Source organism: Diaphorina citri, unplaced genomic scaffold (genome assembly GCF_000475195.1).
Source record: "Diaphorina citri unplaced genomic scaffold, Diaci psyllid genome assembly version 1.1 scaffold45, whole genome shotgun sequence".
Taxonomy (NCBI): Eukaryota; Metazoa; Arthropoda; class Insecta; order Hemiptera; family Psyllidae; genus Diaphorina; species Diaphorina citri.
Genome location: NW_007377482.1, coordinates 151,172 through 176,958, shown reverse-complemented (window position 1 = coordinate 176,958; position 25,787 = coordinate 151,172). Strand labels below are relative to the sequence as shown.

The window sequence follows — 25,787 nt, the reverse complement described above, 5'->3', positions numbered from 1 at the left end:
TTTTCTCTCCCGCAGTCTCTGCACTCTGTGTATTTCTTATGGAGAATTTAGCGATCAAAAATTGATCTTATCTCAAGATCGGTTTAGATTTTCGCAAAATCCTTTCTTATTGCACACCTAGACCATAAAAGGAATTTCCTACCAAATTTCAATTTCTAGGTGTTGTGGTTCTCGAGATAGAGCGATCAGTGTGTGAACTATGAAATGTGAATGAGTGAATGGATCTTGTTCTTATAATATAAGAAGATTGTTATCATTTATAGCAGCATCTTCAAAACATTCAATCCATCTCCTGCTTTGGCATTTCTTCTACGAAGTTTTCTATAATATGTGTTGTATTTTGTATGTTTTGTATGTATTGCGATGTGTTTTTATAGCAATATGTTGTGTATTGTGATATTATTAGACCTCACTTTGAGACCACCTTGATCAAGCGAAGCAAGCGGATTGTTTCATGAAATTTATGACCTTTTGGAGGAGCTGCAAAAGGTTTCTGTTGTCCAAATCATGAAAGAAGTCAATTGGAAAAAATGTGCCCTTGCCAAATTATACTATACCTACTTTGTCTCTCTCTCTCTCTCTTTCTCCCTCCCTCCCTCCCTCCCGCTCTCTCTCTCTCTCTCTCAAGCGCTTTAACAATGCTTATGAACATGTCTAATACTGTACCTCCAAGCCAACCATAAATATTTGGTACTTTGTGTGGGTAAGCTAGCATAGGTACATTTTTTGAGACCTTTGATTGGTTCAAGGGTTCCAATTTCCAATTATTTCAGCGCAAACTGACTTCTTTCATGAACAAAAAGGAAGATCTGAATCTCTCCAGAAATTGCCATTAAAATTTCTTCTCTCATGAATGGGACTGTAAGGGAGCTGTAGAAAAGATTCGTTCAACCTTTTACCCTTGTTTCAGAAATGCATATTGTATTCATCTTTGTATTGAGCAATGATATCATTCTGATATTATTCATCTCTACTTCTCTATTATAACAAAAGAAGAAAAGAGAACTGTGGGGGGGGGAAGGAGGGGGTATCGAGAGAGCTTTGAAGGGGATGGGGGGGAGGTTGCACCAGAGGAGGGAGTTGTTTCTAATAGGAAAGAACTAGATCACTGCACCCCCTCTCGTGACAAAGAAAATGACAAAAAGTCATAACATAAAGTATAACTTCTCACAACTTTATACTTCCATGGTTTTTGAACTTCAGGATTGACTACGTCTCGGATTTTCTCATCGCGCGTCAAAAGCAAAGATTTCCAGCACAAACTTGGAAACTTTCGAAAAATTCAATTTTGAAAATATGGGAAAACATAAACATTACTTGTACAAAGTTGTGGAAACATTTTCCCAAGCGGGGGTGGATTTTTTCAATCAAAGCTCGCTCGCTCGCCGCAAGGCAACCTCTTTAGGGTGCACCCTTGAAAAGAATATGCCCCTTCACTTTGAAAAGAATATCCCATTTTTTATACAAAGTGAATTTTTTCCTGGATGGACCACGTCTCAACCTTGAAAAGAACATGTAAATAATTTATTAATGTGATCTTTAATAAGAGGGAACTGTAGTTTAATAGAGAGAGGAAGCTGTAACAGTAAAGGTCTCATAGTCCCGAAATCGAAGAGAGAAGGAAGACAGGATAGGAGAAATCCAGCCGTTCCGAAAAAGAACCTTGTCCATTCAGGATAAAATCCACTCCGAGCTGACGCGCTGCTGCTCTCCAAGCTCACTAGGCCGGCCAGGTTTTGTACAGGGATGTTAGTATTGGAATTCTAAACGGTCCTTCAACATTCCTAAATGCTCCAAAAGCTCCCTGAAGTCTAGAATTTGCCGGAGTATCATAATTATTATCTGAAGTTCACGGTTGACTGCATTGTAAAGAGACCTGGCCCAAATTTATAATGTACAGGGTGTCCCAGAAAACAACTGGGACTATTAATAGAGAGGTCTTATCGTCCCGAAATCGAAGAGAGAAGGAGGACAGGAATGACAGAATAGAAGAAATCCAGCCGTTCCGAGAACGAATTCAAATGGTTCTTCTATATTTCTTCTTCGCTCTTCTGACATCATTCTACATTTTTTATGTACGAGTACGTATACCTAGTTTTCCTTCCTTCCCCTCTCTCCTCCTCTTCCGCTTTCTTTATTCTCTCCTCCTCCTCCTCCTCCTCCTCTTTCTTCCTGTTCATCTAGTGGTAGATTTTTTTATTTCCTTTACATCGCTATTTTGCTTGTCAGAGGGAAGTCATTTTGTACGAAAACGTTTTGACAGATGAATAGGGACCGGAATGAGGAAGAAGAGGGGGGAAAGAGGGGAGGACAAGAGAGAAGAGGGGAAAGAGTAGGAGCCATGTAAAAGGAGAGAGGAGGAGATGGGAGAGAAAAGAGAAGGAGAATGAGAGAGGAGAGAAAAGAAGTTGAACTAAAAATACCTAGCGATTTCTTGGGTGATTTATGGTGTAAAATGATGATTTAATAATATTTTGTTTATTTTATTTATTTGTATTTTATAGTACCTATGTGCAGAGGGAATAAGGGATTTAATCAGAGGGGGGGGGGGGGGGGAGTGATTTTTGGTATGCTATGAAATTTAATATTTTTTATGTAGATATTATTATGTACCTATATCTTTATTTTTCCCAACTTTTTACATAGGAATCGACCATTTATTTATAATTTTTACCCATTTGCAACTGCTCCATTGATATTTTGATGGATGTGACAGAATTACATAAATAAATTATTTTCCCATCTAGCTATCTATCTGATCCTGATTCTCATGAACCAATAATTTAATACTGCGAGATCGCTCTCAGCTCTCTGCCCCATCCTAGAAACTAGAAAGTCATAAGGTTTTTTTTTTCAACTGTTTAACACTGACAGTTTTTTATGTTGAAAAGTTTCAACTTTTTTTTTTACTTTCTATTTTTTCATATTTTTTTAAAAACTGAAACAGTTTCGAAAATAAAATGTTTCAGGGAAACTTTGCGTCATCCTTCTCCTCTTCCTCCTCCTCCTTCTCCTACTTCTCCTCTTTATCCTCTCTCTTCTCCTCCTTCTCTTCGTCTTTTCCTTTTTACCGTCTATTCCTTCTCCTTCCCTCTTCTTCCGTTCTAAAAATGATTTAGAATGTTAAGCAAGATTCGTTTAGACTTTCAAGTGAAAAAAAAATGAGCACTTTTCAAAAATTTTAGCGAAAAATTTATTATTATCTTTAGCGCAAAGTTCGTAAACTGTCACCGTTGATCTGCTGATGACTGGGTAGGGTAACGAAAGCCGTAGTATAGGGTAAACACCAAAAAAAAAAAAAAAAAAAAAAAAAAAAAAAAAAAAACTAAAAAAATAACCAGTTTGTTTGTATACGTAGTGCTTAAATTCTTTCTTTGTGCGCCATGTCCATTACTGGACATTGGCGATTAAAGTGGCTAAATCATCATTAACCACTACTTTAGGAAACAGCTTGAATAGGACTAAAAAATTCCCTTTATAGCAGTAGTATTAGGCTATTAGCTATACTATTGTGGTCAAATTCCCAAATGAAATTTGATGACAAAATTTCATATCTCGGGTAGGATTGAACCCACGCCCTCCTGATTACCAGGCGAGCTTCTTCCAAAGGTCATAATTAGATATATCAGACTCCTTTTGTATTTTCAATAAGCCCTTGACTGACCCTGTATTAGAGAACAAAGTTGCAGGCCAAAGTTTTCTAATGTATGCAAAGCTTTTAGACCTTGATATTTAGATAACATCGCGGTACAAGAAACATGGGCTTGCAAATCAGGGGAGACTCCAGGATACAGGCCCGTAAATAGGGAGGAGGCGCGGAGAAAGTTACCTATAAAGGTATGTTACCCCAAATTATTTATTTATTTACATTCTAAGCAACAGGGCCATTTGAGGATACTCGAAATTAAAATTACGCAAAATTGAGCGTTTTTGGTATCCATCTAAGCTATTGGTTTTTCCCAACCATTTTCGTCGAAAGAATAAGTAAAATTACAGATTTTATTTTCAAAAAAATCTAAGATAAGATAGCTTAATATTGCACGTTTTTCAGTAAAATCTGAAGTCTCTTGGAATTTTTTACTCAATGTCAAAAAAATTTCGGCAGAACTATGTACTTCTGTCTTGAGAAGAGCTGGACACCTAGAACGTTAGAAAGCCCCTGATTCTTGGGTTGAGGGAGGAAGTTATCAGATATCGTTAGCATCTTAAAAGATTTAGCTTCTACAGGAGGAGGAGAAAGGAGGGGAGGGTAAATAGGAGGAGGAGGAAGAGGAGGGAGTAAGAGAAAGAGGAGAAGGACAAAGAGAAGGGAGCGAGAGAAAGAAGAGGAGGAGGAGGAGGAGGAAGTTGAAGATTGGAGAAGAGTAAAAGGAAGATGGGTATAAGTAGTGGTTTATAGATAAAGGGAGGGAGAGGGGAAATAGAAGAAGGGGAGAAGAGTGAGAGAAGACAAAGCGGTTTAGAGATAAAGGAGGAGGAAGAGAAGAAAGAGAAGGAGTGCAAGATGGGTGAGTATGGAATTATGGGTAGTGGTTTAGAAAGAAATGGAGGGTGAGAGGAAATAGAAGGAAGGGAGGAGAGTGAGACAAGAAACAGCGGTTTAGAGGTAAAGAGGGAGGGAGCGAGAGAACAAGCTAGTGAAATTATGAATAACAGGCAGAAATAGTAGGTTAAGATATGGAAGAAGAGAAAGAGTACATAATGTAATTAGAGATAAGAGAGAGAGAGAGAGAGAGAGAGAGAGAGAGAGAGAGTGAATGTTTTGGGCTTTCCAATGTGACAATGTTTTGAGGGATGGGGAAACACCGAGTTGAACAGGGAGGGGGGGTATTAAAGAAGAGGAAAAAAAGAGGGGAGAGAGAGGGAAAGGGGGAGAGAGAGAAAGAGAAAGATAGAGATAAAACTCTTTTAATAAAACAGTCACGCCCTTGACTTTGGACTTTTTGTGTTACTTCGCTCTATCTTTGTTTTTTTTTCTTCCATTCTTTCTTTCTTGTATCTAACTTTATCTCGGTACATATCTTTCATTCATCCGACTATCTCTCTCTCTCCCTCCTCTCTCTCTCCCGCCCTCTCTCTCTTCATTCACCATTTGGAATTACACATTGTACTTATTAATTTAAAGGAAACATCTCCCCATTCAAGCGTTTAATTTTCTCTTTCCCTCCCTTCTTCCTATTATTCATTCTCCCTCACTCCTTTCTTCCCTCTTTCCTTCCTCTCCTCTTTTGCTGTTACTAAGATTATTCATAGAAGTTCGAAATGATTTGGAGGACTACGTAAGTAATGGGAAAAATAGAAGGAACAGGGAGATAGAATATCAGTCCTAACTAGGGTGATTGCTTTGGGCTGACTTTTGATTTTGGCTACAAATTAGGAGCGGATTCCCTTCGTACATATTGTAACGAAAGCCGTCGAATTCGAATAGAGGAGGAACACAAAACTGAAGAAAGCCAGCCGTACCGAGAACAAACCTTATCTATTTGGGATCAAGTTCTAGGCGGAAATCGAACCCTCAACCTAGCGATTATAAGGCTGACGGGCTACCCTGCAAGCTAACTACTAACTAGGCTGACAAACTTTGACCTCTGTGGTCTCGGCCGTAAATAGCTCAGATAGTAGAAATTTGTATGAACGCCTGGTAACTATCTAGGTATGCAATGTGCAATACACTCTTTCTCGCTGCTTTATTGGCTTGACCACCTTGCGTCACTGTATATAAATCATTCTTAACGTTTTTAGTGACTCTTCCCTTTTCTAAACAACTTCATCACCCTGTCTTCTTCTTCTTCTTCTTCTTCTTCTTCTTCTTCTTCTTCTTCTTAAACTTCTTCTTCTTCTTCTTCTTCTTCTTCTTCTTCTTCTTCTTCTTCTTCTTCTTCTTCTTCTTCTTCTTCTTCTTCTTGTACTTCTTCTTCTTCTTCTTCTTCTTCTTCTTCTTCTTCTTCTTCTTCTTCTTCTTCTTCTTCTTCTTCTTCTTCTTCTTGTTCTTCTTCTTCTTCTTCTTCTTCTTCTTCTTCTTCTTCTTCTTCTTCTTCTTCTTCTTCTTCTTCTTCTTCTTCTTCGCCTTTTCCCGTATTAAGACGGGGTCGGCGTTTTTCGTCAGCCCTCAATCAGCCCTAGGGTGATCGCTTTTGGGCTGACATTTAGTTTTCGCTTCACAAATTTTAAGAGTGGATGCCCTTCGCACTCAACCTACTTTGCTATTTCTTTAGCAATTCAGGCTGGTACTAAGTCCCTTAGCCAGACAACCTCATCACCCTGTAGCCAAAGTAATTATGAACATAATTTACTGATGTTAATGCTAATATAAATCAGACCATGGTAACTTTCTCAGACAGCTGCTGGAGGAACTAGGTAAGTTTTTTACTTTTCTTATACTAAACGGGTGGAGATATTGTAAAAGTTACAATAGAAGAACACCCAAATAAGCATCTTTCAATAGCATAAGGAAAGTCGTGTGATGTTCACACCAGATTTTCAACTCTTGTAATGAAATTATTAATATTATGCTTTTGCAAAGTATTTTTCTAAGTCATTTAGTAATATTAATACCACGATCACCCTGTAGCCAAAGTAATTATGAACATAATTTACTGATGTTAATGCTAATATAAATCAGACCATGGTAACTTTCTCAGACAGCTCCTGGAGGTACTAGGTAAGTTTTTTACTTTTCTTATACTAAACGGGGAGAGATATTGTAAAAGTTACAATAGAAGAACACCCAAATAAGCATCATTCAATAGCATAAGGAAAGTCGTGTGATGTTCACACCAGATTTTCAACTCTTGTAATGAAATTATTATGCTTTTGCAAAGTATTTTTCTAAGTCATTTAGTAATATTAATACCACTCTGTGCTGTAAATTTATTGTAGTAATAGTTATGACAGAGTTGATAATAGTTGCAATAAAGTCACTTATGCCCGGTCTTACCAGAAAGAGTTTTCAGTTAATCCAGAGTTTCAGTTTAATCCCTACAAAGTACAAAGACATGTACTTAAATTAAATGAACCTCAACCTACTAAAAAATAATAATAACAACAATAATAATAATAATAAAAATTATCCAATTTCTCTGAGTAAAAATCACACAAGAGAAAATTATCCAATTTATCTGAGTAAAAATCACACAAGAGAAAATTATCCAATTTCGCTGAGTAAAAATCACACAAGAGAAAATTATCCAATTTCGCTGAGTGATTACAGAGCTTCAGAAAGTGGAAGTCCAAGGCCAAAAGTTGTGGTTGTAGGTATTTCTTCTTTGTGCAAAGAATTCAATCTAGGTTCCTACCATAGATCACAAGCTTATCAAAGTGAAAAAAGGAAGGACGGGCTAAAAAGAACGTCTGTTGTCTCGAAAGGAAATTGCCAATCATGAAAAAGACGAAGAAGGAGAAAGAGCCGATAAAGAGAGGAAGAAGAAGGAGAAGAAAGAAAATAAGAGGGAGAATAAGAACAACAAAACATAACAAATACCTAATGAAAAAAAAATGTACAGAATCTTCTTTTTCATCATCAGGAATCTTGGTAAGAACTTGAACAAAACGAAAATCGGATTAGGCAAGAGGTTCACATGAAAAGAATTGATGATAAAAATAATAAAGAAGAGAGAGAGAGAAAAAAGGGAATTGGAGAAAAGAAAATAGAGAAGGATGAAGAACAGATGAAAAGATTTTTTCGTGATGAAATTTAATTTTTTCGAACATCTTTCTTTATCTCCCTCCCTCCTTCTCCCTCACTCTCTCTCTCTTTCTCTCTCGCTCTTTCTTTCTTTCTTTATTATTTCTTTTTATTTACCAATTATCTATCTAATAATCTTGTTGGAACTTCTTTTTCAGATACCATAGTGCTTATTTATACCTATACTTCTCAATACCTCTAGACTCTAGAGGCTCTTCACTTCAGTAAGGTACTGCTATTTTTGTGATCCAATTCTCAAACGAAAAAGCCTATTTTGTGACCAAATTCTCAAACGAAAAGGTAGATAGGTACTTTGTATAAATAAATAAAATATTTCCTCTGAAATCCCAAAATCCGTCAAAATGTGACTTAATATGTGACTTGGAAGGAGAGAAAAAGAAACAGCCCTAGGGGGCCTAAAATGCCGAAAAAAGCAAAGATATCAAAATATAAAGAAAAAACGGAAACAAAAAAAGGAGGGGAAGTAGTAGGAAGAAAGAAAAGGGGGAAATAAGAAGAAGAAAAAGAAGAATGAAGAAAAAACAAACCAAAGAAAGAGGGGAATGGGAAAATTGGATTGATGTGGTTGTAGTATGTCACATAGCACAAGCAGGAAAAGTAATAAGTAGGTAATCATGGAAAAATGTGAAAGAGACGAGAGAAGAAGGGAACAAGGAGGAGAAGAAGAAAAAAAGGAGGGGTGAGAGGAGGTGAAGGAAGAGGAGAAAAGGAAGGGGAATAGGAAGTATATGATTTGGAAGAGAGTGGACAAAGGAAAGTAATAAGTAATCATGGAACAATGTGAGAGGCCAGTGGAAAACGAGGAGGAGGAGAAATAGGGAGTAAGAGGGGGAAGAGAAAGAATAAGATTTGAAAGGGAATGGCACAGAGAGAAGTAATAAGCAAACAATAAATGTCAAAAATTTGTCAGAGGGAGATAAATTTTGTTTGGTTTTTCGGGGAAGAAAAAATACCCCCAAGGAAAATGCACGGGATTTTTCTGCCATTCCATTTTTCTCCCTCCCCTTTCTTTCCCTGTCATTTTCCCCCTCCTTACATCCCTATCCATCATTTTTCCCCTCTTTCCTTTGTCTTTCCCCTCCTTCTCTTCTCTCCACTTCTACTCTATTCGCCCTCTTATTTTTTTATGGTTCTTTTGTGTGAAAGAATTTTCTTGCCACAGTTTGATTAAACAAGAAACTCACAGAGAGAGAGAGAGAGAGAGAGAGAGAGAAGAGAGAGAGAGATGGAGGGTTAGTCACAATATTCCCTTGTCCATCATCATTTTTCATATCATCATCTCAACTTCTGGTTCTCGTTATCATTTTTCTTCGTCTTGTTTGTCCCCTTCTTCCTGTTTCCCCTCCTGTTCCCCCGGTCTTCCTGTTTTTCCCCCCTTTCTGGGGTTTTCTCCCATTTTTTCCCCTCTCAGTTTAACGTCAGAAATTAATCGACCCAGCAGCACAGAAAATTAACTGTTCATTTGTCATCGTAATCTGCAGAATTCCAAGATGATGGTAGAAATACTTTCCTTCCTATAGGATAAGGAAAGTAAAAAAGTAATAATTATGTAATAGTAGTACTTCCTCATACAATTAGGAATAAAAAATCCCTTACCGCAGAAGTAGGCTGCTTCCATACCTCGGCTGGGATTATACAGGGTGGTTCGTGATTTGCGAACCAGGCTTATATCTCAGAAACGGCTGGGAATTAAGGAATGAAATAAACGGCATCATGTAGATGAAATTTTGATGATTAAAATGGCATTTTTTAAATTTGCATTAATCTGCAGAATTCCAAGATGATGGTAGAAATACTTTCCTTCCTATAGGATAAGGAAAGTAAAAAAGTAATAATTATGTAATAGTAGGACTTATTCATACGATTAGGAATAAAAAATCCCTTACCCCAGAAGTAGGCTGCTTCCATACTGTACATTAAGGAGCGCGGTAGCGCTCCGCCCCGCCAAGTCAAGAAAGTTTGACCGCGTAATATTTATTAAGCTGTGTCCACAACTCCACACATAAGTTGTCGATCGACGAGGCTGACTATGTTTGGACATACCTTTAGGTACATATTGAAAATCCGGACCTCGGTTGGGATTGAACCCACGCCCTTTAGTTTACCAGACGAGCGTCTAGTCTTTTCCACCGAGGCAGATTGTTGATTTTGTTTACCAAGGTAAGTATAGGTACCAAAATGTTAACTTTTCCACATTCATGGAGGTGTAGGGGTGTTCAGTTTACCCAGAGGGAGATGTGAACTTTTTATAAAGGGCATCCCCTATTATGGGAGGTATTTTCTGAAAACTACCTCGGGGTGAGTTGTGTTTTGTGTTAGGAGTTTGCGAAATTGAATTTCCAATTTTCCACCTTAGTTTGTACTTATATAGTTTGTAATGTTTTTCAGCAGCATCCGCTAGTAAAAGTTACTTGTGCTCAATACCCTATCCACACAACTTTTGGATGGGGTAGGTGGACGGGGATTTAAACTTTGTCTCTTCCAGAACTTTTCATGTCCACATGAGTTGACAGGACATCCCACAACGTCTCGTTGTGTACTGTTTTGTGGACACACCACCAACTAACCTAAATGAGGAAATGTGGACATGGAATGATGTTCCTCCTAAAACCTGACCCCGGAAATATGCTACAGAAAGGTACCACCTACCCTTTTATGCCACAGAAAATCTTGGTTCATTATTTGAATTTAAAGAAGGCGAAGAAGAAGGAAGAGGAGGAGGAGAAGGAGGAGGAGGAGGAGGAGAAGAAGAAAAAGGAGGAGGACTTTTGAAGGTAATAGTAAGTATATCAGTATCCAAGAAAATTTAGGTAGAAATAGAGGGAGGGAGGAAAAAGATAGGAAGCAAGAGACCGGAAGAGACAGATAAAGAGATAGGGAAAAGCAAATACGAAGTGGAAGAAAATGGTGAGAAAAACAAGAGGAGAAAGAGAAGGGGATAGAGAAAAAAAAACTGATAAAAGAAGGAGAAAAAGAACAAAATAATAGAAGATAATATAAGGAGAGTAGTTAAACACAATGGAAGGGAAAATAGGGAATAAAGAAAGAAGAAGTGAAGAGGAGTAAAAGTTCAGAAAAGGACATCCCACAACGTCTCGTTGTGTACTGTTTTGTGGACACACCACCAACTAACCTAAATGAGGAAATGTGGACATGGACACCTCCAGTGGCGTAGCGTGTATGTATGGCGTGTATGGCGGCCATACACTCAAAAGTTCACTCTAATGCCCATAAATATTAATGGCATTGTGATGATGTGATGGGACTTGGTAGAACTGTGCATGAGCCCTACACGCCCTACACTTGAATTTAGACCACGCTACGCCACTGAACACCTCCCACTTAACCTAAATTTGTAGCTGGTCTTCTTCGTCGTCTTCTTCTTTTCTTCTTGATTTTTTTTCCTTTTCTCCTTCATCCTTTCTTCTTCTTCTTCTTCTTCTTCTTCTTCTTCTTCTTCTTCTTCTTCTTCTTCGTCTTAATCTCTTCCCCCCCCCGTCATCTTCTTCATCTTTTTTGTTATATGTGAAAAAAGAAATTAATCCAGTTCCACATATTACTTCTTCTTCTTCTTCTTCTTCCTCCCATTTTTCTACTTCTCTTTCTTTTACTTCTTCCCTTTCTCCTCCCACTTATTTTCTTCAACCTCAATAGCTACTTGCCGGACATTCCCACCACCTATGTATGTATTTTCATAGGGAAACATTTCTCGTCTTTCAAAACAAGTCACTGGAGATCTGAAAGTTTTCAGTTCGTAAGCAGTTGATAATTTCATTTCCTTCGCTAACTTCTCGCTCATCATCATCATCATCATCAACTCCTTGTTCTTCTTCTTCATCTTCGTCTTCTTCTTCTTCTCCTCCTCCTCCTCCTACTTCTTGTTTTCTATTGAATTTATTATTTCTTTTTTACCTTCTTCTCAGCCTTCTTCTCCTTCTTCTTTTTGTATTGAATTTGTTATTTCTTTCCTAACTTCTCCCTCCCCTACCTTCTTCTTCTCCGCCCCCTCTTTCTCTTCCTCTCCTTCTTCTTTCTCCTTTGTGTTCTTGTTCTTCTAGTTAAAAGAGTTATCTTCTCTTCCGAACAATTTTCTTCTCTTAACAAAGTCATCTTCCGCTTCTTTGTTCTCTTATTTTAATCTCTTCCCTACTCATCCACCCCTCTTTATCTTTTTATCCTCCACATTGTCATTTTATTATTATTTTACGAAGAATTGAGGACAATAACACTTGGGGATTAATAAATTTGAACATTTTGAACTCGGGAATTAATTCGTAACCTTCTTTGTTCTCTTATTTTAATCTCTTCCCTACTCATCCACCCCTCTTTATCTTTTTATCCTCCACATTGTCATTTTATTATTATTTCACGAAAAATTGAGGACACTAACACTTGGGGATTAATAAATTTGAACATTTTGAACTCGGGAATTAATTCGTAATTGAGCTCTGATGACAAATCGTCTTCTTCTAATTCGATTTTTTCATGTCGCTTCCAGGATTCGAACCCTAGTCTCTTCTGTTATAAGTCCAATTTTATAGGCTCACTAACCGCTTTTACACAAAATACATACCTCTGTATAACCTACGGCAATTTTTATCTTGTTCGAAAAATGAACTTTTTAGAGCTATACAAATAGGTTAACAATAGTGCCACATTGATTACTCTAAGGATTAGATAAACCGCTCTGAATTCCAAACTTCCTTTGAAGGCCATCATTAAAATCGACAGTTTCTTCCTTGCAAAGTGTTTCTTAAACAACTCCAAACAGATTCAGAGCACGCATTTTAAATTGCGATGAACAAAAACCCCTTTATAAATCTTCTCCGTGATAAAAGCTCTGAGACTAATAAAAATAATAGAAAGTAAAAAAAAAAAAAGAGAAAAGGGGGGAAGAGAGAGGGAGAGAGAGGGGGGGAGAGCGGGAGCGAGAGAGAGAGGGAAGTGTCTGGTTTCTGAAGTGTTTTTTTTTTTTTTTTTCAAATAAATGTGCTTAGGTCACTTTGAATAAAAACCCGTTTAAGAGAAACCATAAAATAAACGAGACTTGAAAGAAGGGCAATGTAGGAAAAACTAACCAGGTACCTCGGAAGAGTGAAATATTCAAAAGAAAAAATTGTAAACAAGAGAAGCGAGAAAAATAAATGGGAGTGAAAAAAAAAAATGTGTAAAAAAAGGAGAAAAAAAAAAAAAAAAAAAAAAAAAAAAAACATGCCATAAGTACTTGTGGACTAGCTGAGGTCATAAAAGTAGAAAAAAAAGACTTTGTTAGTAGGGGAGGAAAAGCGTTTTTTCCTCTCTCTTTTCTTTTTTTTTAATAAATAAAATAAAAATAATGGTGGAAAAAAAGTAATAAAAGAGTGAAGTTACTTGTATGAGAGTTGGAGAGCGACTGAGGTTGAAGAGAAGAGAAGTCAAGTGGTGGGGGGATGGGAAAATCCTAGAAGGGGAAGTTTAATGTGAAATATGGGATGTTCTGAGGAGAGGGGATAGAGTAGGGGAAAGAGTTTGGTCAGAGGGGAAGAAGAGGGGTAAAAGACAATCAGCTTTCTTGAGATGAAATTTTTCTTGCCTCAATAAGCTTTAGAAGCATTTTGCCCCTTCCCGCCCTACTTTGAAGACGAGAACAAAAAAGTCAAATTGAATTTACCACCTTCTTATCTGACGATCAATGGAGACAGGAGGGGGTTAAGGGGAAGTGGTTTTTATGTAGGCCGCAAATGGGTGAGACATTATCGGCCTTGTGTCACCAAGATTTTTGTATAAGGGTGTGTGATTTGAAAGTAGATTTATGGAACTATACCTAGATTACCTAGGTGATATTTGTTTGAAAGGTGGGTGATTGTAAGTTACCAAAAGTTAGAATAGAATAGAATAGAATATACCTTGTTTATCCTGCCCGAATAGGACTGGAAAGTCCCTTTACCCCAGCAGTCTAAACAAGGTCTCGTATAGGTATTTGATGGGTTAAAGAATAATACATACAACTAACAATTCAATAAAAATACCTTGCTGGCAGGCACTGGCAGGCAGGCAAAGATAAAGAGACTGGCAAAGAAGAGGAGCTGGTTAAATAGCTGGTTAAATGTGATGTTTTGATACCCACAAAATTACTTAGGAACCTATGTTCTGTTCCCCACAAAAGTCCAACTGGTGAGGTTGATATTTCACCACAAATATTCTCCATAACCACTAAAATCACCATGAGAGTAAGCTCGAATTGTTTTGTCATGGTTGTTGGGCTTTTTTTTCATTTAGAATGAATGATAAATTATTTAATCTACCAAGTACCGTAAAAAAGTTGCAAACAAAATGTCAACAGATTTTTTTTTTTTACATGAACATTTTAATTTTTTCGACAAATATAGGGGACAAAAGCATTGTTTACAATCTTCCCCCTTCCCCTTAACAGTTATCTCCCTCTTCTCCTCTTCCTCCTTCTCCTCCTCCTTCTCTCCTCCTCCTCACGCCATTCCTCTTCCTTCTTTCCCAATATGATGGAAATCAAAATATATAGGATGTTTCTACGAACGAGAAACCCTTTTATGTTAACACTCGTTTTATTTCGCTTTTCATCACTCTGTATGGCGGCAACAATAATTAATTAATAAAAAAATAGTAATAATAATAACAATAATAAAAATAAAAACACCCAACCATAACCACACATCATGCTGATACCGTACATCTCGCCACTATTTGACAGATTTTAATATTTTTTTCGAAAAGTTACAATACCAAACCAGAAACAACAAATATTAATATTAAAAAAAATTGCCAACTTGAAAATTAAATGTGAAAAAATGATACAATCCCATTTGAATACATCGAAAAGGGGATGGAGAAAGAAGGAAAGAGAGGGAATGTCGGAGAGTAGAGAGAGAGAGAGAGTGGGGAGGAAGGGAGAGAGAGCGAGAGAGAGGGATAGGAAGAGGCGTAGTTTTGATTAGAGGGAGTGAAAAAAAGAGAGACAATCTATCAAAGAGAAACACGAGAGAGAGAGAGAGAGAGAGAGAGAGAGAGAGAGAGAGAGAAAGAGAGAGAGTGAGAGAGAAACAGAATATAAACAGAAAACAGAATAAACAGGAACAGAATATAAACAGAAAACAGAATAAACAGGAACAGAATATAAACAGAAACAGAATATAAACGGAAAACAGAATAAACAGAAACAGAATTAAACGGAAAACAGAATAAACAGAAACAGAATATAAACGGAAAACAGAATAAACAGAAACTGAGTATAAACAGAAAACAGAATAAACAGAATCTGAGTATAAACTAAATTTTACATTAAAAAAAGGTAAATTACAATGTACCTATTTCAATTACCTATTGACTGGTAGTTTAGGAGAATGTCAGAAAATGACAAGAGATTTTCCTGATCTAATGACTTTGAAAGGACAAGAGGTTAAGGAAAAGGTACAGTAGGTAAGAGAGGTACAAACAATGAAAGATAAGAGAAAACGTCAGCTTGGAAGAATGACACTTGAAATCTTCCTCCAAAACCACAATCATTATTTGAAGATTTTGAAGTCAGGCCCCTTTCTCCTGGTCATCAAAAAATGATGTTCCTCCTAAAACCTGACCCCGGAAATATGCTACAGAAAGGTACCACCTACCCTTTTATGCCACAGAAAATCTTGGTTCATTATTTGAATTTAAAGAAGGCGAAGAAGAAGGAAGAGGAGGAGGAGAAGGAGGAGGAGGAGGAGGAGAAGAAGAAAAAGGAGGAGGACTTTTGAAGGTAATAGTAAGTATATCAGTATCCAAGAAAATTTAGGTAGAAATAGAGGGAGGGAGGAAAAAGATAGGAAGCAAGAGACCGGAAGAGACAGATAAAGAGATAGGGAAAAGCAAATACGAAGTGGAAGAAAATGGTGAGAAAAACAAGAGGAGAAAGAGAAGGGGATAGAGAAAAAAAAACTGATAAAAGAAGGAGAAAAAGAACAAAATAATAGAAGATAATATAAGGAGAGTAGTTAAACACAATGGAAGGGAAAATAGGGAATAAAGAAAGAAGAAGTGAAGAGGAGTAAAAGTTCAGAAATTCTTCTTCTTCTTCTTCTTCTTCTTCTTCTTCTTCTTCTTCTTCTTCTTCTTCGTCTTAATCTCTTCCCCCCCCCGTCATCTTCTTCATCTTTTTTGTTATATGTGAAAAAAGAAATTAATCCAGTTCCACATATTACTTCTTCTTCTTCTTCCTCCCATTTTTCTACTTCTCTTTCTTTTACTCCTTTCCTTTCTCCTCCCACTTATTTTCTTTAACCTCAATAGCTACTTGCCGGACATTCCCACCACCTATGTATGTATTTTCATAGGGAAACATTTCTCGTCTTTCAAAACAAGTCACTGGAGATCAGTTCAGAAAAAGTGAGGGAAACAGAGCACTTTCTCTCTTGACACTTTCGAAAGCAGAGGAAATTTGAGACGGAAGAAGAAGAAGGAGGAGAAGAAAAGGAGGGGTAGAGGCAGAGAAGGATTTTTTGAGTGGAAGAAGGGAGAAATGATGGGGGAGTAAAAGAGGATAAAGGAAAAAGAGAAAGTAAGAAAGCCTTGAAAATAGAGGCTGGAAGGCGGAGAAGAAGAAGAACAAGAAAAATCGGAAGAAGAAGAAGAAAAAGAAAAAGAAGGACAACAACAAGAAAAACACAATGAGAAAGTGCGAGGAAAAGATGGAAGACGAAAAGAAGACGTCGTGAAGAGAAGAGAGGCCAAAGGCTAAAGGTAGAGGGGGAAAAGAATTGACGCTGGAGGACGAGGAGAAAGGGGAGGAAGAAAAGGCTGTGGATTTGAAACGGGGGGTGAGGAAGAAAATAAGAGATTGAAGGATGAGAGGAAGAAGTTTTCCGTTTTTTTCCGCTTTCCATTTCCCATTTTTTTTCTTGCTTCCAATACAAAATCAAATTTTCCATCTTTTCGTCTTTTGAAAACCGAACACATTTCACAGTACACCAATTTTCTTCTCTTTCAGGCTCTCTTCTTATCTCTCTATCTCTTCTTCTCCCTTTCTCTCTCTCCTTTTCTCCCTCCTATTTCTCTTATCTGTCCATAAATATTATTTTTTGATAAATGGTTCATCCTTTTCACTCTCACTCCCTCGCCCCCTCCTCTTCTCCTGCGAGGTTGTAAGAGTGTTTAGGATATAGTCTGCCCCGGACGGAAATACAGCTAACTAGGTACGTAACTAGGCTGGCCCTCATATATTTTCATGAATCTGACAATTCTGACACCCATTTTAAAATTTATGAACAAAATACTGGCTCTTAAGCTTAAGTCACACTGAGGCATCCATTCCAAACATCTGATTGGATAAAATTGACTTCAGTCTGATTTGAGAGCAATAATTTTTATTCATAAATACGGGTGTTATGATTTGTTTAGGATATAGTCTGCCCCGGACGGAAATACAGCTAACTAGGTACGTAACTAGGCTGGCCCTCATATATTTTCATGAATCTGACACCCATTTTAAAATGAACAAAATACTGGCTCTTAAGTCCATTCATTCCAAACATCTGATTGGACAAAATTGATTTCAGTCTGATTTGAGAGCAATAATTTTTATTCATAAATACGGGTGTTATGATCGCAAAGGGTTATAAATGGTGACCCAGAGAACCCTGTCTAACGTCTTATCTACACACATGGTACTCCTGTCACAGCCCTGAATATTATGAGAGAGAACAATAGGTTTACCCTCCCCTCTCCTCATTCATACTCTCCTCCTCCCTCATCTATCCTTCCCACTCCTCATACTCTCCTCTCCCTCCCACACCTATCATCCCCTTCTCTTTTCCTCTCCTTTCTTTTTAACCTAGCTCTCTCTCTCCTCTCCTTTTACTATTCTCTCTCCTTTTTCCTCTTACCCTTTTCTCTTTCCTCCTTTTACCCTTCTTCCCCCTCCTCTTTCTCCCCGCACTCCTTCTCTTCTCCCGAGGAGTTTTGAGCTAGATTAAAAGCAGAGAGAGAGAGAGAGAGAGAGGGAGAGAAAGAGAGAGCAGAGGGCGAAGGAGGAGGATGGAAAGAAAACAATGGTATACTGTCATCTCCACTACCGTAATAATAATAATAATTATCTAATAATACATTCTTATATCATACATTATGAGAGTTTTCTATGGCAAAAACAAAAGAAAAGAGAACTGTGGGGGGGAGGAGGGAGGGGGTATCGAGAGAGCTTTGGGGGGGAGGTTGCACCAGAGGAGGGGGTTGTTTCTAATAGGAAAGAACTAGATCACTGCACTCCCCTCTCGTGACGAAGAAAATGGCAAAAAGTCATAACATAAAGTATAACTTCTCACAACTTTATACTTCCATGGTTTCTGAACTTCAGGATTGACTACGTCTCAGATTTTCTCATCGCGCGTCAAAAGCAAAGATTTCCAGCACAAACTTGGAAACTTTCGAAAAATTCAATTTTGAAAACATGGGAAAACATTACTTGTACAAAGTTGTGGAAACATTTTCCCAAGCGGGGGTGGATTTTTCAATCAAAGCTCGCTCGCTCGCCGCAAGGCAACCTCTTTGTTCATTCAGGATAAAATCCGCCCCGAGCTGGAATCGAACCCACGACCTTGCTCTTACTTAGGCAGATGCGCTACTCTCCAAGCTCACTAGGCCGGCCAGGTTTTGTACAGGGATGTTAGTATTGGAATTCTAAACGGTCCTTGAATACTTCAACATTCCCAAATGCTCCAAAAGCTCCCTGAAGTCTAGAATTTGCCTGAGTATCATAATTATTATCTGAAGTTCACGGTTGACTGCATTGTAAAGAGACCTGGCCCAAATTTATAATGTACAGGGTGTCCCAGAAAACAACTGGGACTATTAATAGAGAGGTCTTATCGTCCCGAAATCGAAGAGAGAAGGAGGACAGGAATGACAGAATAGAAAAAATCCAGCCGTTCCGAGAACGAACCTCGAACGAAAAAGCCTATTTTATGACCAAATTCTCAAACGAAAAGGTAGATAGGTATGTACATTGAATGAATAAATAAAATATTTCCTCTGAAATCCCAAAATCCGTCAAAATGTGACTTAATATGTGACTTGGAAGAAGAGAAAAAGAAACAGCCCTAGGGGGCCTAAAAATGCCGAAAAAGCAAAGATATCAAAATATAAGGAAAAAACGGAAAGAAAAAGAAACGTTGGGTAAGATGAGGGAGAAAAACAAGTAGGAGGGGAAGTAGTAGGAAGAAAGAAAAGGGGGGAAAGAAGAAGAAGAAGAATGAAGAAAAAACAAACCAAAGAAAGAGGGGGATGGGAAAATTGGATTGATGTGGTTGTAGTATGTCACATAGCACAAGCAGGAAAAGTAATAAGTAGGTAATCATGGAAAAATGTGAAAGAGACGAGAGAGGAAGGGAACAAGGAGGAGAAGAAGAAAAGAAGGAGGGGAGAGGGGAAGGAAGAGGAGAAAAGGAAGGGGAATAGAAAGTATATGATTTGGAAGAGAGTGGTCAAAGAAAAGTAATAAGTAATCATGGAACAATGTGAGAGGCCAGTGGAAAAGGAGGAGGAGGAGGAGGAGAGAGAGAAAGAGAGAGAGAGAGAGAGAGAGAGAGAGAGAGAGAGAGAGAGAGAGAGAGAGAAAGAGAGAGAGAACAAGAGAAGAGGATTTAGAAAAGGGGGAGAGGAAGAAAGTGAGAAAGCAATATAAAGTGAAAGAGATGAATGAAGAATAAGTGAGACAAATAGAGAGTAAGGAGAATGAGAGAATAAAGATGGGAGAGAGAGTACAGAAAATGAGGTGGGAGAGAGACTGTGGAAAGACAGAGAGAGAAAAAGAGGAATAAAGACAAATTGAAAAAGGGAGAGAAGAAGAAAGAGGGTAAGAGAGAGAGAGAGAGAGGAAATAGGTAGGTAGAAGAAAGACAGAATAAGTGAGACAAATAGAGAGTAAGGAGAATGAGAGAATAAAGATGGGAGAGAGAGTACAGAAAATGAGGTGGGAGAGAGACTGTGAAAAAAGGGAGAGACAAAAATTAAGAGTGATAGAGAAAAACCGAAAGACAGAGGGAAAAAGAGGGCGAAAAGAGGAATAAAGACAAATTGAAAAAGGAAGAGAAGAAGAAAGAGGGTAAGAGAGAGAGAGAGAGAGAGAGAGAGAGAGCGAGCGAGAGAGAGGAAATAGGTAGGTAAGAAAGACAAAAAAGAAGAATTAGACAAATCAAGAGAAGGAGAAAGAGAGGGAGAAGGAGGAGAGAGATAAATGCGAGTGCGTAAATTACGGTAGTGGAACGAAAGATTACACATTCTAGAATGAAGAAGGAGAGAAAGAGAGAGAAATGAGGAGGGAGAGGGAAAGTAAAAGTGAGATAGCGGAAAAAAGAGCAGAAGGAGAAAGAGAGGGAGAAGGAGGAGAGAGATAAATGCGAGTGCGTAAATTACGGTAGTGGAACGAAAGATTACACATTCTAGAATAAAGAAGGAGAGAAAGAGAGAGAGAGAGAGAGAAATGACGAGGGAGAGGAAAAGTGAAAGTGAGATAGCGGAAAAAAGAGCAAGAGAGAGAGATAGAAACTTACAGTGGGTTGGAAAGAGAGAGGAGGTTAAGAAAGGAAAAGTGAAATAAAAGGGAAATTAGAGGGAGGGACAGAGAGAAAGAGAGGAGAAGAGTGGGAGAGAGAGTGTTTCAAAAGAGAGAGGAAGAAGATGGAAAAGAAAGTAAGAGGGGATAAAAAGAAAGAAGGGAAGAGGGAGGGAGAGGTGTGATAAGATAAATGTAAAATGTTTTGAGAAGTGAGAAGAAAGATACGTTTTGAGTTATCTCTCTCTCCTTCTCTCATTCCCTTTCTCACATACGCATTGGATTGATGAGTGTTGGTCGCAAAAAGCGAAACTAAAAGTGATAAAATGAAGATGAAAGAAGAAGAAAACAACTTTAGGAAGCAAGACAATAGTCTTATCTATGTTTTTCTCAAATGATTCGAAATAAAATTCCACTCTATGACCGGGATTCGAACACGCGATTTCCTGACAACCATGCGGGTTCGGGACCACTCAGTTACCAAGAAAACTTATAAGATAGTGAAGGAAGACCGAAAATGAATTCAACTAATATTAACTAATCCTCGTTTGGAAGCATACAAAGGGTTGATTTTTCATAAAAGAAAAAAACAGACACCCTGGGTTAATCAAATTATTCATGATCTTCTCTCTCTCTGTCTCTCCCTCTCTATCTCTCTCTTTCCAATTTTCTTTTATTTTCATCTCTAGAAATTCTGTATCTTTCTCCTTTCTTTAATAATAATAATAATAAAAAAAAAAAAAAAAATAAGGGGTTAAAATTTTAATTTAAAAATAATGACGGAGATTTTTAATTAGTTTAGCTTGAAACTGAAAGACAGAGAGAACGAGGGAGAGAGAGAGGGAATGAAAGAGGAAAGAGAGGGAATGAAAGAAGAAAGAGGAGGGAGAGGGAAGGAGGGAGGGAAGGGAAGAGGGAGAGAGAAAGAAATGGAAAAAAGAAGGTTACATTGGGGATCTCTCTTTTCAATTACTCATTAGACAGACAGGAGAGAGAGAGAGAGGGAGAGGGAGAAGGAGAGAAAGAGAGAAGAGAAATGAGAGGAAATTACACACCTATTTTTATTATTACTTTTTTCTGGATTCATTCCCTGAGATCCTTTTTCTCTCTCTCTCTCTCTCTATCTCTCTCTCTCTTTTTCCCTTTTCTCTCCCATCTTTCCTCACTTCACTTTGCTGTCTTCAAATAATTAGTTTTCTCTCACTCACTAGAGTGTTTATAATTCAGACTCTCTTTTTTTCTCCTTTCTTCTCTCTTTTCTTTCCTTCTATCTTTCTTGCCTTCTCTATTTATTTCTCGGATCTACCTATTTCTTTTTGCCTTTTCTTTCCCCTACTTTCTCTATTTTTCCATCTCTCTTCTTTTCTTATGAGAAGTCACTTTGCTGTCTTCAAATAATTAGTTTTCTCTCACTCACTAGAGTGTTTATAATTCAGACTCTCTTTTTTTCTCCTTTCTTCTCTCCTCCTTTACTTCTATCTTTCTTGCCTTCTCTATTTATTTCTCGTATCTACCTATTTCTTTTTGCTTTTTCTTTCTCCTACTTTCTCGATTTTTCCACCTCTCTTCTTTTCTCATGAGGAGGAATTTAACACGATAAGACATTTTTTCACTAATTCCATAACTAATTTTTGCAGGTTGATAATTTATTTAATAAATAGGCTCGTGGGTACTTCTTTTATCTGTATTTATCAAAGCGTGCTAACAACTAGTACTAGTATTAAAAAAAAGATAATACTAAGTAAGGTATCTCATATTACCTACTTAAAGAAAATGTACACCCCTTTTTACGACTTCTTTACCTGAGGTAAATTTTAAAATTAATATTTCATAATGTCGTTTAAAGATGGTAATTGTGCGGTTTTGCGGAAAGCTGAGAAGTTTAATATTAAGCATACCAGTTATAGGCCCATGTCAAGAACGTGCTAGTTATCGGCCCCTCAGTAAGAGTACAGACTTATTGTACCGCAAACATTTTCAAGATCCAATTTATCAAACGAATGTTTTTAAAGAATGCGCTATCTTTTGATGACCTTGGATCTTTAAAACGTTTGTGCAGTAGGTACATACTTATGATGATGGAATCATTGAAAGTCCAATACCTAGAACATATCATATGTCTTCAGGCACACTCAATTTGTCAAGGGTAGAGGTAGAGGCACTGTCTTGCCCTTGGGATCAACTTAATTTGAAGAAACCATTTACTGATGAAATTTGTAGTACATTTTTTCATGGGTCAATAACTGGTACACTTACCCTAGGTAGGTAAGTATAATTTAATTTTATAATTTCCCGTGTTTTACGAGGTAGAACGATCAGATTTCCGTGTGATCTCAGCAAATGAGCCGTTCACAAGCCTGAAACATGAACTGGGCTATTATTTTCATACTGTGTTTTACGAGGTAGAACGATCAGGTTTCCGTGTGATCTCAGCAAATGAGCCGTTCACAAGCCTGAAACATGAACTGGGCTATTATTTCGATACTCTAGATTTGTAAAGAGTGAGTGAGTGAGTTATTCGAAAGAACTACTCATTTAAATAGTCAGTAAATGAGTCACATCCTAATTTCCTCTAACTCTACATATAGGTTAACGAATGCATTACATGTTTTAGGATCTGACTCACTGTCTTACTGGCTGAGAAGACCAATGGAAAGAATAGTTTAGTAGTCCAGTTCCAAAAGTGGACATTAAAAAGTAGACCTTTTAAGGGAGAACATGAAAAAGTGGCAAAGTTGTCATAAATTAGTTATATTGAGGTCAAAGTTCCGCGATGTCCAGTTTTGGCACAGTTAAAGAAAAATTGTCCCCTTTTGGAACTGGGTTACTCAGCTATTTCAACTCACTCAGTATTTACACATCTCCTTTGATACCTCATAAAGAACCACATAAATTGTCCACAGGTGAAAGTCCTTTGTTGAACTACCAACCGGCCTCTTTTTGGTCTGTCTTGTTGACCTAGATTAGATAAGGCCAGCCACTCACTATCAGGATCAGGTGTACCAGTCATGGTTACCTAATATTGAGTGGCTGGCCTAAGAGAAGGGTAAAAAATGCTGTAGACCGAAATTGTGTCTCCAAAAGGCAGGGGAATTTCAAAAGTCCGAGGAAAATCAATTTACTGCCAAACTGTGAACCTGTAATTAACACACTTTATGACGTGACGTGAGCATAAAAACAGAGCAATAAATATCGTTATTAGGCAACAAATAGGTAATTAAAAAATTAATGGTTTAATATTAAAAAAAAAAAAAACATCTATTTATTAGCTTAGTAGTGACAATGAACTTTTACACATAAAAAAGTTTTCATGCTCGAGGAACAATGCCCAAAATGGGGACCCTGAGTTAAAATGGGATCACTTACTTATTGTACAGCACAATGTCAGGTCGCCAGATATGATCCGAGGGTACGTGGAGCATATGGACCCCTCCGTATTCTTTGGGTTCCCATCGAAGCTTGTAGTCGTACCATGACTGTTCTACCCAAAGGTTGGTAGTCATGATTTGGTTCTTGAGATTCTGAAAACAGAAATAATTGAATTTTTAACTAGGTAGCTAGGTACCTATTAGAAATTATTCTCTAAAGGTAGACACACACTACTATCACGTCACGTAAGCTCACGTGACGTGATAGTAGTGTAGCTGTCCTGAACGAAATTACCTACCTACAATATTATGAGAAAACTTTGAACTACAACTTTCTGACTCCCCATGATCTCATGTCACGTGACGTGATGGTAGTGTGTTTTACCTTAATTCTACTAACAGTGTTTCATGATTTTGTAATAATTTGAGCACCCTATTTTGGCCCATCTCTTAGCTCTATGACCTTTTTCCTCGAGCTCCTAGCTCTTATTGAGTCACAATTTATTACTTATTGCACATTGCATAACTAAAGAGATAACCGGCGTTCATACAAAATCATTATTGTTCTTTAGGTGAGCTCTGCTTTACCAAGGCCCTCTGTTACTTCTTCTTTCCTCTCTCTCTCCCTCCATTTAATAGGTAGGTACCTATTTCTTTTTTTTTTTTTTTTTTCATTTTTAAAAAGTTAACTTTTCTTTTCTTCCAACAGTTTCACAAACCACCTAGGTAATGGTACTGCTTTATACCTTCGAATGTTCAATTCCAACTTGTGAAAGCTCTTCTTTATGGCAGTTGAAAGTCAGTTTATGGCGAAATGTGGGTGAGAGAGAGAGAGAGAAAGTAAAATAACATAAGTTTTCTCTCTTTCATATGGTGGCAAAAGTTTTTTGTCTTTTCCATATAAACTTTTATCAGTTTGTCAAAGTCAGCTCTCTCTCTTTTTCTCTCTCTCTCTCTATCTCTCTCTCTCTCTCTCTTTCTCTCTCTCTCTCTCTCTAACCTCTATCTCTCTTCTCTTTCCCTCCATCTTCCTTATATCTTTCGCCTTTTCTCCGTCCTTTTCTCTCCTCCCTTTCTTTCTCTCCTTCCATAATATCTCCTCTCTCTTTCAATTCCTCTCTCTCTCTCTCTCTCTCTCTCTCTCTCTCTCTCTCTCTCTCTTTTTCTTTCTTTCTATCTCTATCAGAATGGAACTTAAAGGAAGGGAAGTTACTGGTGCCTATTCCAGCCACGTACCTAGTTACAGGCATAATATGAGTTAAAGTCGATAAAAAGTTTGTACAAAATATACTGTTTGTTTTTTTTTTTTTTTTTAACATTCAAAGTGTGTACCTATTAGGACGTATTTACCTATTATGTGTTGTGTAAAAATTAAAAGACTGTAGAAAAGGGTGGGGATGAACAGTAGGAAGAAGGAGAAACGGAGAAATAGGAAAAGAGAAGATAAATAAAGAGAAAAAAAGAAGAGATAAGAAAGGAGCAAGATAAACAGAGAAAGGGAGAGAAGAAAAAAGGAAAAGGATGGGGATGAACAGTAGGAATGGACAGAAGAAGGAGAAACGGAGAAAGAGGAGGAAGAGGAAAAGAGAAGATAAATAAAGAGAAAAAAATAAGAAGGGATAGGAAAGGGAGGAAGATAAACGGAGAAAGGGAGAGGAGAAACAAGGAAAAGGGTGGGGATGAACAGTAGGAATGGACAGAAGAAGGAGAAACGGAGAAAGAGGAAAAGAGAAGATAAATAAAGATAAAAAAATAAGAAGGGATAGGAAAGGAGGAAGATAAACGAGGAAAAGGAGAGAGGAGGGAGAAAAGTAAAGAGAAGGAAGAGAGGAGAGAGCAGAATTCAAAGTTTCCCCACGGGGGGTGTTGTTTTTAAGGAAGTACCTATACTTCGCTAGCTACGTGGTCAGGATTTATATCGGTCTTTTAGAAAGTTTAAAGAAAGAGAGAGAGAGAAATAGAGAGGAGTGAGAAAAAGAAAGATTGAAGGGAAAGAAGGGAATAAAGAGAGAGAAAGAAAGAGAGAGATAGAGATAGAGAGGAGTGAGAAAAAGAGAGATTGAGGGGAAGAAAGAGAGATAAACAGATGGAGGAGGGAGAGAAAGAAAGAGAGACAGAGAGAGAGCGAGAGTGATAGAGAGAGGAGTGAGAAAAAGAGAGATTGAGGGAAAGTGCGTGAGAG

At 37.7% G+C, this 25,787-nt stretch overlaps 1 protein-coding gene across 1 annotated transcript in view; it reads right to left on the bottom strand.

Annotated features, from left to right (window-relative positions):
• Positions 1 to 25,787, bottom strand: part of LOC103514743 (acetylcholine receptor subunit alpha-like) — a 109,781-nt gene that overhangs the window by 56,238 nt on the left and 27,756 nt on the right. Inside the window, exon 4 of the mRNA XM_017446457.2 lies at positions 23,604 to 23,758. Within this exon, the coding sequence (XP_017301946.1) occupies positions 23,604 to 23,758 (155 nt within the window). The remainder of the gene's footprint in view (positions 1 to 23,603; positions 23,759 to 25,787) is intronic.